This window comes from Morchella importuna (genome assembly GCF_003444635.1).
Source record: "Morchella importuna strain M04M26 chromosome Unknown Morimp01GS003, whole genome shotgun sequence".
NCBI lineage: Eukaryota > Fungi > Ascomycota > Pezizomycetes > Pezizales > Morchellaceae > Morchella > Morchella importuna.
In genome coordinates, this window is record NW_025763400.1 from 309173 (window position 1) to 320956 (window position 11784).

The 11784-nt window shown below is 44.8% G+C and overlaps 5 protein-coding genes across 5 annotated transcripts; 2 read left to right on the forward strand and 3 right to left on the reverse strand.

Moving 5' to 3' along the window:
• Window positions 1-102: 102 nt before the first annotated feature.
• Window positions 103-555, forward strand: LAJ45_01596 (uncharacterized protein; the record flags this gene model as incomplete). Its single annotated transcript, XM_046111189.1, has 1 exon — window positions 103-555. One exon carries the CDS (start codon window positions 103-105, stop codon window positions 553-555), a length of 453 nt encoding a protein of 150 aa, XP_045975133.1.
• An 841-nt stretch (window positions 556-1396) lies between these two features.
• Window positions 1397-3289, reverse strand: LAJ45_01597 (uncharacterized protein; the record flags this gene model as incomplete). The annotated part of the gene is made up of 3 exons (XM_046111190.1): window positions 1397-2926; window positions 2992-3127; window positions 3192-3289. The coding sequence occupies 3 exons, from the start codon at window positions 3287-3289 to the stop codon at window positions 1397-1399; spliced, it is 1764 nt and encodes a 587-aa protein (XP_045975134.1).
• Window positions 3290-4736: 1447 nt separating this feature from the next.
• Window positions 4737-5176, reverse strand: LAJ45_01598 (uncharacterized protein; the record flags this gene model as incomplete). The annotated part of the gene is made up of 4 exons (XM_046111191.1): window positions 4737-4822; window positions 4903-4982; window positions 5035-5056; window positions 5134-5176. The coding sequence occupies 4 exons, from the start codon at window positions 5174-5176 to the stop codon at window positions 4737-4739; spliced, it is 231 nt and encodes a 76-aa protein (XP_045975135.1).
• A 163-nt stretch (window positions 5177-5339) lies between these two features.
• Window positions 5340-6458, reverse strand: LAJ45_01599 (uncharacterized protein; the record flags this gene model as incomplete). Its single annotated transcript, XM_046111192.1, has 6 exons — window positions 5340-5799; window positions 5854-5974; window positions 6034-6059; window positions 6130-6223; window positions 6286-6354; window positions 6422-6458. The coding sequence occupies 6 exons, from the start codon at window positions 6456-6458 to the stop codon at window positions 5340-5342; spliced, it is 807 nt and encodes a 268-aa protein (XP_045975136.1).
• Window positions 6459-9692: 3234 nt separating this feature from the next.
• LAJ45_01600 (uncharacterized protein) lies at window positions 9693-10351 on the forward strand (the record flags this gene model as incomplete). The annotated part of the gene is made up of 3 exons (XM_046111193.1): window positions 9693-9758; window positions 9817-10016; window positions 10093-10351. 3 exons carry the CDS (start codon window positions 9693-9695, stop codon window positions 10349-10351), a joined length of 525 nt encoding a protein of 174 aa, XP_045975137.1.
• Between the last annotated feature and the right edge of the window lie 1433 nt (window positions 10352-11784).

Consider the following 11784-nt stretch of genomic DNA (forward strand, 5'->3'; position numbering starts at 1 on the left):
CTGCCACATTTTGAACGCCACACCAAAACCTTCAATCCCACTTCTTTGCATATCCCCCACCAAAAAAAAGCCCATTCGCACACGCCCAACAAACCCATCGCAATGTCAACCACCGCCCTCCGACCACTCCTCCGAGTCCCCACCTCAACTCCCTTCCAAGCACTCCGCCTTCTCCCCACACAATCCCGCAATGCTCGTCTCCTTCAGCGCCCCAAGCGCCCCCACCTCCTCGACCAGATCGTGATACTCTCCGACGGATCATCATACAAGCAGCTGACCACCAGTCCCAAGGGGGTCATCCGTACGACAAAAGATGTACGCAATCACCCGATCTGGAATGCGAGTGATGCGCTTTTGGCGGGGCTGGAAGAGGATGAGGCAGGAAAGTTGAAGGCTTTCAGGTTGAGGTATGGGCGTGGATTCGATATCGACGAGGAGGGAACCGAGGAGGACGATAATTTGATGGATCTGTTTTCGTCAATTACGGAGGAGCCGCCGAAACCAGCGCAGGTGGCCGCGGCACCGAAGGGAAAGGGAAAGAAGGGGAAGAAATAAGGACTTCGATTTGAAGGCTCTAGGGATGACATGTGTATATTGGCTGGGCTGTGTATCAACCACTGAGTCATTGTGGTGTTTTAAATTTGTGGTGTTTTAAATTTCTGGCGCATTCATCACCTGTATAAACAAAAGAAGAAAAACGGTTTCCATACTGAAGCTGGATCAGTTAATTTGACTACATATTCTGAATTTCCTTACACCCTATCATTGATCCGAAGCATCATATTCTGTAGGCAAGGGACCTTGATTATTGAAAATTGAAGGATCAGAGTGATATTACTACCAACGGCTGCTAATTGATAGGGTCTCTCTATAGAGCAAAATGGGTGGAATGGAAACGTGAAAGTGATAGGAGATCTAGAAACCACTTAGTATAAGTACATGTAGGTATATATGAAGCTCTGGCATGCCATATTACACCTTTTTTTTTTAAATGTATATATGGAGTACATGCGTCTTAGGTTATCCTCGTTACTTCAGTTTATGCTTAATATATATATATAATACTGAGACCTGTGTAACTAAATTAAGTGCATCACGTACTTGTATGTGCCTCTACAGGGTTATATAGGGCCCGGTCTGGCTCGTGCTTGCTTGAATTGATAGTCAACACGGCTCCGAACGATTGTACTCTAGAATCCACAGGTATCATTCCCGGGAAAAATTCTAACTCCTGTGTATATATATTCATTGCATAAATCTAACTACCAAGCTATCGTACAGTGTAGATATGTATTCGTGATAAGGCAATTGAGCGCCTGAAATCGGTCAACTGATTTAATATCCTAAGATGTAGCAATAAAAAAAAAGAGAGAAAAAAAATCAAAAGGCGCCTAAACTATGCCTTGGTCTCACCCCTCAAAAATGCATTCCCCCAAAACCTGACACCCTCAATGCCTACATCTCTGCACAACACTCCTTTCTCTTCCGCCATTTCTAACTCCTCACTTGCAACCCCAACACTCCACCCAAACCTCTCAGCCGCCTCACTGGCTGTGACACCTCTTCCCCACTTGCTCCCGGCATCAACATTGATCCATTCCATAATGCGTCTGATTGTTTCTGCATCAGTGCTTCTGGCCTCCTGCACAACCAGCAGCCCACTTTTAAACCTCCTCAATCGCACTGGCAACTTCAGTTTTTCAAATAGCTGTGCAGCCTTTTCCAGATCCGTAGGAGATATCAGATCGATCCCTCTAGCACGGTTGTAAACTGCCCACAAGTCTACAAGCGTGATAACGCCGCCTTCTTTCTTCAAAATGCTCCTTTTATCATCGGCTAGGAATTCGGCGACCTGGCGGGCGAGCTCTGATAGGTATAGGTCTGAATCTCCACTTCCACCAGCCCCGAGCATATCCCTAGTGACCAATCCCAGCGCCTGCGTCGAATTCGCAAGGGCGGCCTTGGCCTCCCCGTTCGCAAATGTGGGCGTAGAGGCTAACCTAACAGCAAAGCTCTCCGCAAGTGCGACCATCTCTTTTGCGCGTCCCATGAGCGCCTCCAGATCCTCGAACGCGTCTTCGATAACGACCTGGTTCTTCTTTCGTATATTCATACCCTGCCTCTCAAGTCCCGCAATGCCGACTACTCGTTCCATCCCACCGTTTGTGCCCGTGCTTGTCGTCGTACGGCCACTGGCATCGTTTCCTATATGGCCGCCACCCGGCGTTGGCACTGGTGGAGCATTTTGGAGTAGCCATTTCCGCTGCACGAGCGCACATTTAAGTTTTTCGTGGAATGTTCTGTCGCCACCGGCGCGGAAGGAAAACTTAACGAGCTCAACAGTCTCGCCTACGAGGCCGCCGCGATGTGCAGATGATATGGGCGCAGGGGAGTCGACACGCGGGATATCATTGGGGAGGTTGGGGGAGACGAGACGTTCACCACAGATCTCGCAGAAGGGGAGAGACGGATGGTTTAGGAATGTGCAGCGGGGGCACGCGAATGTTGCTTCGTCTTGTGGCACCGCTGCTGATGTTAGGGTCGTGTCAGAGTATGTACTTGACTCTCCACCGGGGGCGGAAGAGGGATATAGTGTGGATAGCGATGAGAGCGGTGTCGGAGACCGTGGTGGCTGCTGGAACGAGTTATCAAGTACTGTCGCGGGGGGGCGTATACCGCATGCTAAACAAGAAGGAATAGCTCCAGGAGCCATGACTCCTGGTGTGTAGTTGGATGGTACCGGGTTTGAGAACGAGCATATAGGGCAGATCCAAATACCAGTAGACACTGGCAGAGGAGATGTAGGCCTTATGAGCGGCGTCCCATTTCTAGGAGTAGATGAAGCGGAGGGACCTCCAGGAGAGCCAGATGAGATGGTGGGTTTTAGATGTAATGTGATCTTTGGAGAAGACTTGAGGAAGCCTGCCTGTTGGAAAATATCAATATATATATATATATATATCGCAACAGTTACCAATGGGGATGACAGACGTAGAACTCGATCCGATCAACATCTTTCAGGTCTACCGCGACCGAATATTTACGTGGGTCGTCATTGTCGACATAACAAGCGCGGTGCGAGGTGAGATATGTGCAGCCATTCTGGTAGTTCGGTATCTTGTATTTACTGCCACTGTATGAGCTATCTACGTCATAGCTATTCGGGAAAGCAAAGAGAAGCACAGTGATACCCTTCATAGAGACCGACTGCGTTTTGTACAAACAGCAGCGTCTCATCTGGTAGTAACATAGGGCGCGAAGCTGCAGTAAGATCTATTTGTGACAGCATGGAGCGTTGGGAAGGAGGATTGTAGTTGCTAGAAGGCGAATGGTGGAAGGTTCTTGGGGTAAACCCCGCGTTCTAGTTGTGGTTATCTGACATGTAGGTACACACCTGCCCCACGCAGAGTGACGCAGGTCATCTTGGGCGAAACACTGAACTGTGCAGGTATTGTAGTTTGAGATTCAAATTAGCGATGGCATTTGCTACTCGATCGTCTCAATTAGTAATACACAAATCCAACGTGGTTCATCAAGACCATTGGATTTCATAGAGGCGGTTGGATATCTTGGCTGCGTAACCTTAATTCATTCCCAAGTGCTCCAAAGCAGAAAACAAAAACCCCTAGAATCCCCCAGGGGAAAAACGAAAGCGCATATGTGTACCGGTTACGGCATGCTACACCTGATACAAAGAAAGAAATGGGGGTGTATGGTACCTAGTATAAAGACTTACACGTGCATAAGTACTACATACATGTATTTAGGTGCAATACTTAGATAACTCACCGGATATACCCATCTCCACATGATTATAGGTATAGATTGAGTAGCCGGCTGCGCAGGCTAACCAGCAACTTGTACAATTGTACATAGAGCACTTTCTTCCAATTGACCCGGAGTGGGGTCCACAAGAAAGTCATTTTGATCCCAGGGGTCAAGGATTTCTTTATTTTTTTATGAGTGGTTCAAAAACAAATGCATGCAGTGCCTGAGGCCGGCATGATCATCGATCTGACTCTAGGTATTAATTCCACCGAGGTTAGGGAATTTATATCGATAATAAGATCTAATAAACCCCCCCCCCCAAAAAAAAAAAAAAAAAAAAAAAAAAAAAAAAATAGAAACTCGTTAGGAGACGTAGCTACATAGATATGCGTAAGAAATATCTAAAATTCCGGGCTTACCCGAAATTCCAGACCATAAGTTCACGAGTTTTAAAACAACGTGCATGCATGCATTGGAATAAGTAGAGTACTATCATGTAGGTACTCCTCATGCCACATTTTCTGCAACTACCCCCATTGAAGGTCACACTCTAGTCTAGCTCCTCGTTATAAAAACCAAGAATTTAAATATGCCGAGTAATGTTAAGCTTATTGATCAAATAGACTTGAGGTATATCACGAGCTTCTATCATGAGCTCATGAATACTTAATATGGAGGACCCCCGCTGATACATAGCTAGATAAAGTCCACAAAGATTAGCTGTTATTACCACTCAAAAATTGCAAATACCTCCCCCATAGTTCATAGGGAAGAAGGCTAAAAAGAGATGACCACCAAATCGCTAGCTCCCGAAGTAAGCTCCCGCACCCCATAGGTACATGTACTCTAGTACCCATACCTACATGTACATGTACCTACATATGCTTTGATATACTTATCATCGAACTAAACAGATAAGTCATCGCCGCCAGAAAAGCCAATATCGCCATACCCCCTGTTCTGCCGCCCTAGATTTCATTTGCACAACAACCCCAGAACCTCTTATCATCGGGAAAGTCCATAAACTCGCCCGGCCTATTATCGAATACTACGTCTATCAATCGCCCGTAAGTAAAAGTAGGGACCGGTCCCTGAGAAGAGGGACTATGGAGCAGAGCTTTGATGGATACGCACATTCCCTCAATGAAAGTATGTCAAGCAGCGCCGTCAGGCAGCAACTGATCAACCTGATTAGACAGAGCAGGATGAGTACTCTAGGTCGTCATCTTCAGCTTTTAGGACTTTACTCGAGAAGGCAGGGAATACCTGCAATGAGACCAACGGGCATCTCAAGAGGGTAAGAACCGGAGATAATAATTCTTTGATGAAAGCTTCGAGGCCAGGTAGAAAGTTTGGGGGCTGTACTTGTTTTGTGTGTGTGTTTTTCTGCTACCGCGGCCGCAATCATTGTAAAATGTATATTCGTCTTCTGTTTGCCTTTCTATAACGTCCCTCATGCCACACCTAACTATTAACCATGACGCCTGTTTCTGCAAATATGGTTTCTTTTTTGAAATGTACATATTATGATATGTACCGTTTGGATATGAAACCTATTAAGCAGTTTTGAACTATCCATCAACATCGGCAGATATTGGCACATTCTTCAAAAGCCTTTTAATTCCCTTTTCGGTCCTTTTAACAGCACCCCCCCAATTCATTTCTGAAACATCTTCCCCTCTTCCCTCTTCATCGTGGTCTGTATCTTTAGATATCGCCTCTGTGAGTTTCAACAAGGCTTTTTGTTGGGCATCACGCAAAGCGGTGATAGATAGGTCTCCATCCTGCTCCCATCCTTCTCCTATGACGAGGTCCTGGTCAGCCACTGTGATAAGTATATCTTGGAGTGATCGAGTAGATGCAATGAGATTTTTCGGAAGACTTGGAGTTGATATCTGAGAAGCGAGAAGTTGTTGGCGGTCTTGAGCCAGGTTGGATGACGACCCCGTTAAAAGTTCTGAGAAAGAAGAGTCCAAAACCTTCTCTAGAAGCATGGCGAGGTTTTCAGCGAAACCGATAGCATTGTTCTTACTAGGAACCGGTTATTTGTTACCGAAATCATGGAAATTTAGAAGGATAACTGACATCTCGAGTCTTTGCTGCTGTAGAAGCTTTATGATGGTTTCTTCCTTGTTTTTTATTTTCTTTTTGAACTTGAGAGTGCTGTTGTCGGATTTAGTCTTCTTATGCTTCTTTATCTCTTTCACTGTAATCCTTAGTAAATAGAATACTTGGCTAATGACAGCAAGTAGGAATTTTTCTAACGTTTTCTTTCGAATAACATCATTTCTCTTAATAATGCACGGTGCCTGTCAGCATGAGTGTGATGAATTAATGTAGCCCAACGTCGGGATACTGTACTGTTGAGAACGACTATCTTCATAATCATCATCTTCCTCATCCTCTACTTCTCCTTTGTGATTTTCATCCACATCTACTTCGATTTCCTCCTCGTCTATTTAGGTATCAGCTTCATTCAGAATCTATTGCCTTATTTACGCTTTTCTGGGAACTAACCAGCAGTGGTCGATTTAGACTTTGGTTTTTTTGCCTTGGGTTTGCCCGTTTCTTGCGCATGCTCTCTGTCTTTATTATTTCATCGTCTATCAGAAAATATCTGCCATATTGTCACCACGAATTAGCGGTAACGTACCTGGGCGTTTCCGTTTTGCAGGACCACGAATAGCCATAACCGGTGGAAGTGTGCAGTTGCGTTGAGAATGAGCTGCGGGACGTTGAAATTGCCTTAATGGTGTAAGGTGCAGCCCAGATTAGTCAATTGACCCTAGCCCACTAAATGTGCTTACATGTATACATGTATAGGACCTCTTTCCTAGCGTCTCGCTGATCCCGACACTGCGAAATTGATTACGGCGGGCCGGGGATCAGATCATTGATTTCGAGGCTCTGCGGGCCGTACAGTGACGTCTATGCTTGGCAGGCAAGATATGAGAATTCGAAGTTAAGATACATGTATCTACATATGTAATGTAATATAATTCGATCCTGATAAACTGTTTGCTGAAAGAATATGCCTTTTTATAAGGATGGAATTTATCTCCATAAGTCACTGTTTAATACCCCAGTAAATATCAAGGATAAAAGGGAACCCACCTAAATATTTAGATATATATAGTCGGTACTTAAGGTGATATATATCGATATCTACAATAGTACATATATGTGCATTTACTCACAGGGAGCTATATATGAATACTGAATGTGTACCCTCTGCCGACTCAACCGTGTCATGATGTCATGAGAAGTGAAGTCTCTCCAACCTCCTAGTGAGTGAAATCTAGCCATTGGATTGCTTTGCGCGTGTCAAGTTCGATGATCCGTCATCACATGCACGTTAGAAGTTAGGTGAATGTGAAATGATTTCTAAGTACCGCACCACTTATCCCCTAAACTGTCCCGAGTTTCACGGCTTTTTAGCGCTGGCGATCGCCCCAAGCAGGAAATCAGGATTCCCGGAAAAGCTTGATACAAGTCACAACGCTTCACGGCTAGATCTAGAGGGTACTATTGATACCCAGAGCGGCATTAGCAACAAATAAAATCTTGATGTAGTAATACTGTTGCCCACCATGGCTAAACATTCGTGCCTTGAAAACAGAGGAAGGGATTTCTGCCCTACTATATCGGGGTCTGGATCCGGCCTCAGTAATCTCTGCGCGCCATGGACTCTTTGGTGGTTCTTTGTAAAAAGGTGTAGGTACGTACCGAGCCTGAATGCTGTTCGAGTGATAATTTATGATTAGTAAACTTTGATATTAATGCCCGGTTTGATTCATGTCCCTTTCTCGAGCCTCGATGAAAACCAATTTTAACGTGGATCATTAATTTCCAAAGTTAACAGGTTTGGATAAAGGCCAACGTTTGCCCTGCATTGAGGGAAAATCTACCATGTGTGTGTGCTGTAGAATAACACGCGATGAGTCGATAAGTCGATAAGTTAGGCTTGATCACACATTTTGCCAACAACTGAATGCCTAGCCTAACAGTGATCAAAGCTTTGGTTGGGTCTTCCAAGAGCCAGTCCGGTGGGAAACGAGAGGTGGTAATAGTGAGTAGAAGAGACATCGCGAATCATATGATGCCAAATTATTACCGGCAAGACTGCCTTAGACAGCACAGATATGATCATTTGCTGTTTTCGAAAAAAAAGCAAAGGATTCGAGATGAAGCACATCTTACCATCTTGGACGTTCCAGAAATTCTTAGCTGGGGATCCTGGGTCAGCATAGAGTGTCACTGTAACTTGACGACACGGCAAATTGGATACATGTAGACATGTAAGTAGGTACATTTATGGATGGAGAACAGGCCCCACGCCTACGGGTGAAAAAGAAGAAAGAAAAAGACCTTCCCAGTGCACCATTGGGTGGTAATTATTAATCCAGGGAACCAGATTATCTTGTGAAGTTTTTATATCGCTAGATTTTGGAGGCACATATTTCCCTTCCATATTTTTTCGTCGAAAAGGATTGTATCTACAATATCCTAGGGCATCGATCGAATGTCAACCCTGCGAGAAATGACGCAACTGTCACAATTGTGTGCGCTAATGACCCTTGCATATGTGCACGGTGGCGTACGACGTGCGGAGAACAGTCAAACAACACAGCAAGTGATAAAGCAGCATAGAAATGGCAGGATGTACTCTAGTTTTCGAGTAAGATTATCGCCAGAATACCGAGATATTCGGCAAAATTTAAAAGAGCACAGCATCAACGAGCTATTACGAGTTCCAAAGGTCGCAGAGGAACCAAATAGGTACTAGGAGCCAAGAAGTAGGTGGTCTTTCACTGACGTCTTGCGCTTATCTCCATTTACTCTAAAGCCACAAGAGCGCATGGACTAGGCTTTTTCTTGTCAAGTCGGCCTTTCGATCTCGTTCTCGACCTCTCTAGATCTAAACAAGCAAAGCGGAGCAAGAAAAGCACGCGCCCACGTCGTTGTTGCTTCCTCCCCGCCTCCCTTCTTGCTTCCCTCTCATAACCCTCCTCTCGCCCGCTTATCCCCCGTTGTTCCCGTGCTCGCTTTGAGTTAGAAAGCCCACTAGCTACTACCATCTCTGCCGAGTTCTGAATCAACTTACAGTACCCTGAGCTACTCTAAGTCTGTGACACCACCTACCATATCAATTATCCCCCAGAACCAACCCAGCTCACAGAAATACTCGAAGGTTCCGATAGTAATAAAGGTACAATTCCTGAGTTGCTCCTATTGTACATAAGAATATTTTGTTCTGTTTTTTGCGAGTCCTGCCGTTTGTTTGACGCTTAGACGTTGTTCAGACTATCTCTATTCTACCATACCATACTTACAGAGAGAGAGAGAAAGAGAGAAGGACCTACACCGGTTCAAGAGCCCCACCTTTCTCACCCCTCTTCTGAACGCCTCTTGCAACACAACCCCTCCTCACCCCACTGCATCCCTCATCTCTTGCTCTCACTCTCTTCATCGTGTCTGCTGGGAAGAAGTAGCAGGCTCCTAAGAAATTCGACACACATAAACCGAGTACCACGTTGTCACTATTTTCTTTTTCCATCATTTACCCCCTATCCCCCTTCCTCTTTCATTTACGGAAAAAGAAAACCAAAAACCAAGTCCCTCGTCAATAAAAGCATCCGTCTACCAGAGTAGCGTGCTTTTTTTTTGCCAAGGTAGCCCCACCCAGACCACACAATCACTTTATTTGACGGTGGCTTCTATTGCTCACCCGCCCCAGCAGAGTGAGTGACATCTCTCCATCCCATCCAAGCAGCACCCCGTTCCAGGGGTCCCCTAATTCGAGAAACTCTCTTCACGTTGGAATCTTCTTTCCTCTGATACATTCTGCATCTACCGCTATAGCGTGACAACAACATCTTTACACCTACATATTCAAATCTTTTGTTTCCGGAGTTAAACTCGAGATGCCTGCAGTCGAAGTCAAAGAGAACATAGTCGTGGTTGAGGACAGAGAGAGGGATAGGGATAGGGTAAGCATCCTAAGCTGCCATTGTAACTTGAAAGGGTGGGGTACTGACTGCAGCAAAGCCGCCTACAAACATCGTTAGCATCGAGCAGGAGAATGTTGTAGAGGATATCTCTGATATCCCCGAGGAGATAATCGATAGAGCCACATTCGATCAGATTCTAGAAATGGATGATGATGAAGAACGTGACTTTAGCAAGACGATTGTGTTCGGGTTTTTTGAACAAGCCGAGGATACATTTAAGCAGATGGAGAACTCTGTGTACGTTTACCACAATTCCTTGTGGCAATTATATTCACACACATATTAACACCGCGACGTACGTTGTACACCTCAGGAAGGCGAAGGATCTTTCACAGTTGTCTTCCCTCGGCCATTTCTTGAAAGGCTCCTCGGCAACCTTGGGCCTCACAAAAGTGAAAGATTCATGCGAAAAGATACAACACTTCGGAATCAAGAAGGACGAAGATGGCACACATGACATACCGGACGAGAGTGCATGTCTAGAAAAGATCAAAAAAACTCTGGATGTTATGAAGGAAGACTACAGGCAAGCGGAAAAGTACCTTCTCAAGTTCTATGACGATGCGCCTTGAAATTTAGAGTTCATGGCCATCTGTTATTATTTTCCCTTTGTTTTTTGGGTGAGGTTTTTTCTGGCTTCGAGTTCTGTTTTCAAAAGGTCCTGTTCATTTCGTACAAGCACGCACTTGGGGAAGGACAAAAAATGGAAATTGAGTTTGTAGTAGTTCTCTCACAACCCGAAACAAGCTTTGCATGGCTTGTAAAGAAAGATGAGAGACTGCATGGCTTTGTTTGAACCCAATACTGTTTCTTCTTCCTGGGGTGTTGTTCATACTCCCATCTTTATATATCTTTCTTTTCCTTTGTTCTTTTTACTCGAGCATGTGTTGCTTTCTAAACCTGGTGTTTTTGGTGGTTTTATATGAATCCTCATCATGTTATTGCGGAGCTGGTCTTCCTTATTTTTCCTTGGCTTGGTGAAGTGCCTTGGAGAACCTTGCCCTTTTGTCCCCTCTTTACTATATCTTTATGATTGCACGCGTGAAAGCGGCACTTCGGGCTACCTGTGGTCATCCATTTGATGAAATACACCCTCCCCCGAAGACATTAGGTATCAACAACCACCCCTTAATAAGTCAATTCAAGCACCGTATGTGGAATCGGGTTTGCACATTACACTTTATTATACCCAGAGATTTGAATCTTCATAAAATCTATCGCATATATATAAATTTTCAAGACCAGAAACTCTGCAAGTGTGGCTTAATCAATCAATGAGCCCTTTTGTGATGCAATACGATAACACGCGATAAGGCTGCCACGATCCCTCCTTGGCTGATGTAATTGCGCATGATCCCGTGTGAGTGGGACGGGATATTTTGATTCGCAGCACCAGGTGGGGTTCCCGACTGTTTGTTCCACTTTGACTGTCGGGAACCTTTCTGACGTCGTAACAACGAGCCGGTGAGAATAGTAAAATTTCAGATTTTATTTATTTCGACTTTATTTCATAGCCGCGGGCTCTGCGGAGGGGGGTGGCTATCGTGATAACAAAGGTACATATCTACGTATACACGTATAATTGTACTGATTATTTAACTCGGGTTCAACGAGCGCGGGATAAAACGATTGTGGTCTAATATCAGAGTTGACGTTTACTTTTTTCTGACCTGTGAAGGGGAGTATGTATGTTTTATGAGTTGAGGGATGTCTAGAAATCTTCGATGGCCAAGAAGTAAAACTCACATGCCAGTAAAGTAGATGGGCATGAGAAATCTCTGATTTGCCTTGTTGCCGAGGGTCGTACAATCCTATTGTTGGCTAGCTGATTGTAGTGAAATACCATATACTTCAGCGTCTTAATATTAATTCTCTCTCCGAGGGTTGGACGGTGACCCAGTGTTAGAAGAAGCGTGTATTTGCTCTACCTTTTGTACGCTTCCTGGGATTGGATATAAGGCTGTGGATGAGGCGACAGCTAGAGTGTCTATGACATCTATGGCTG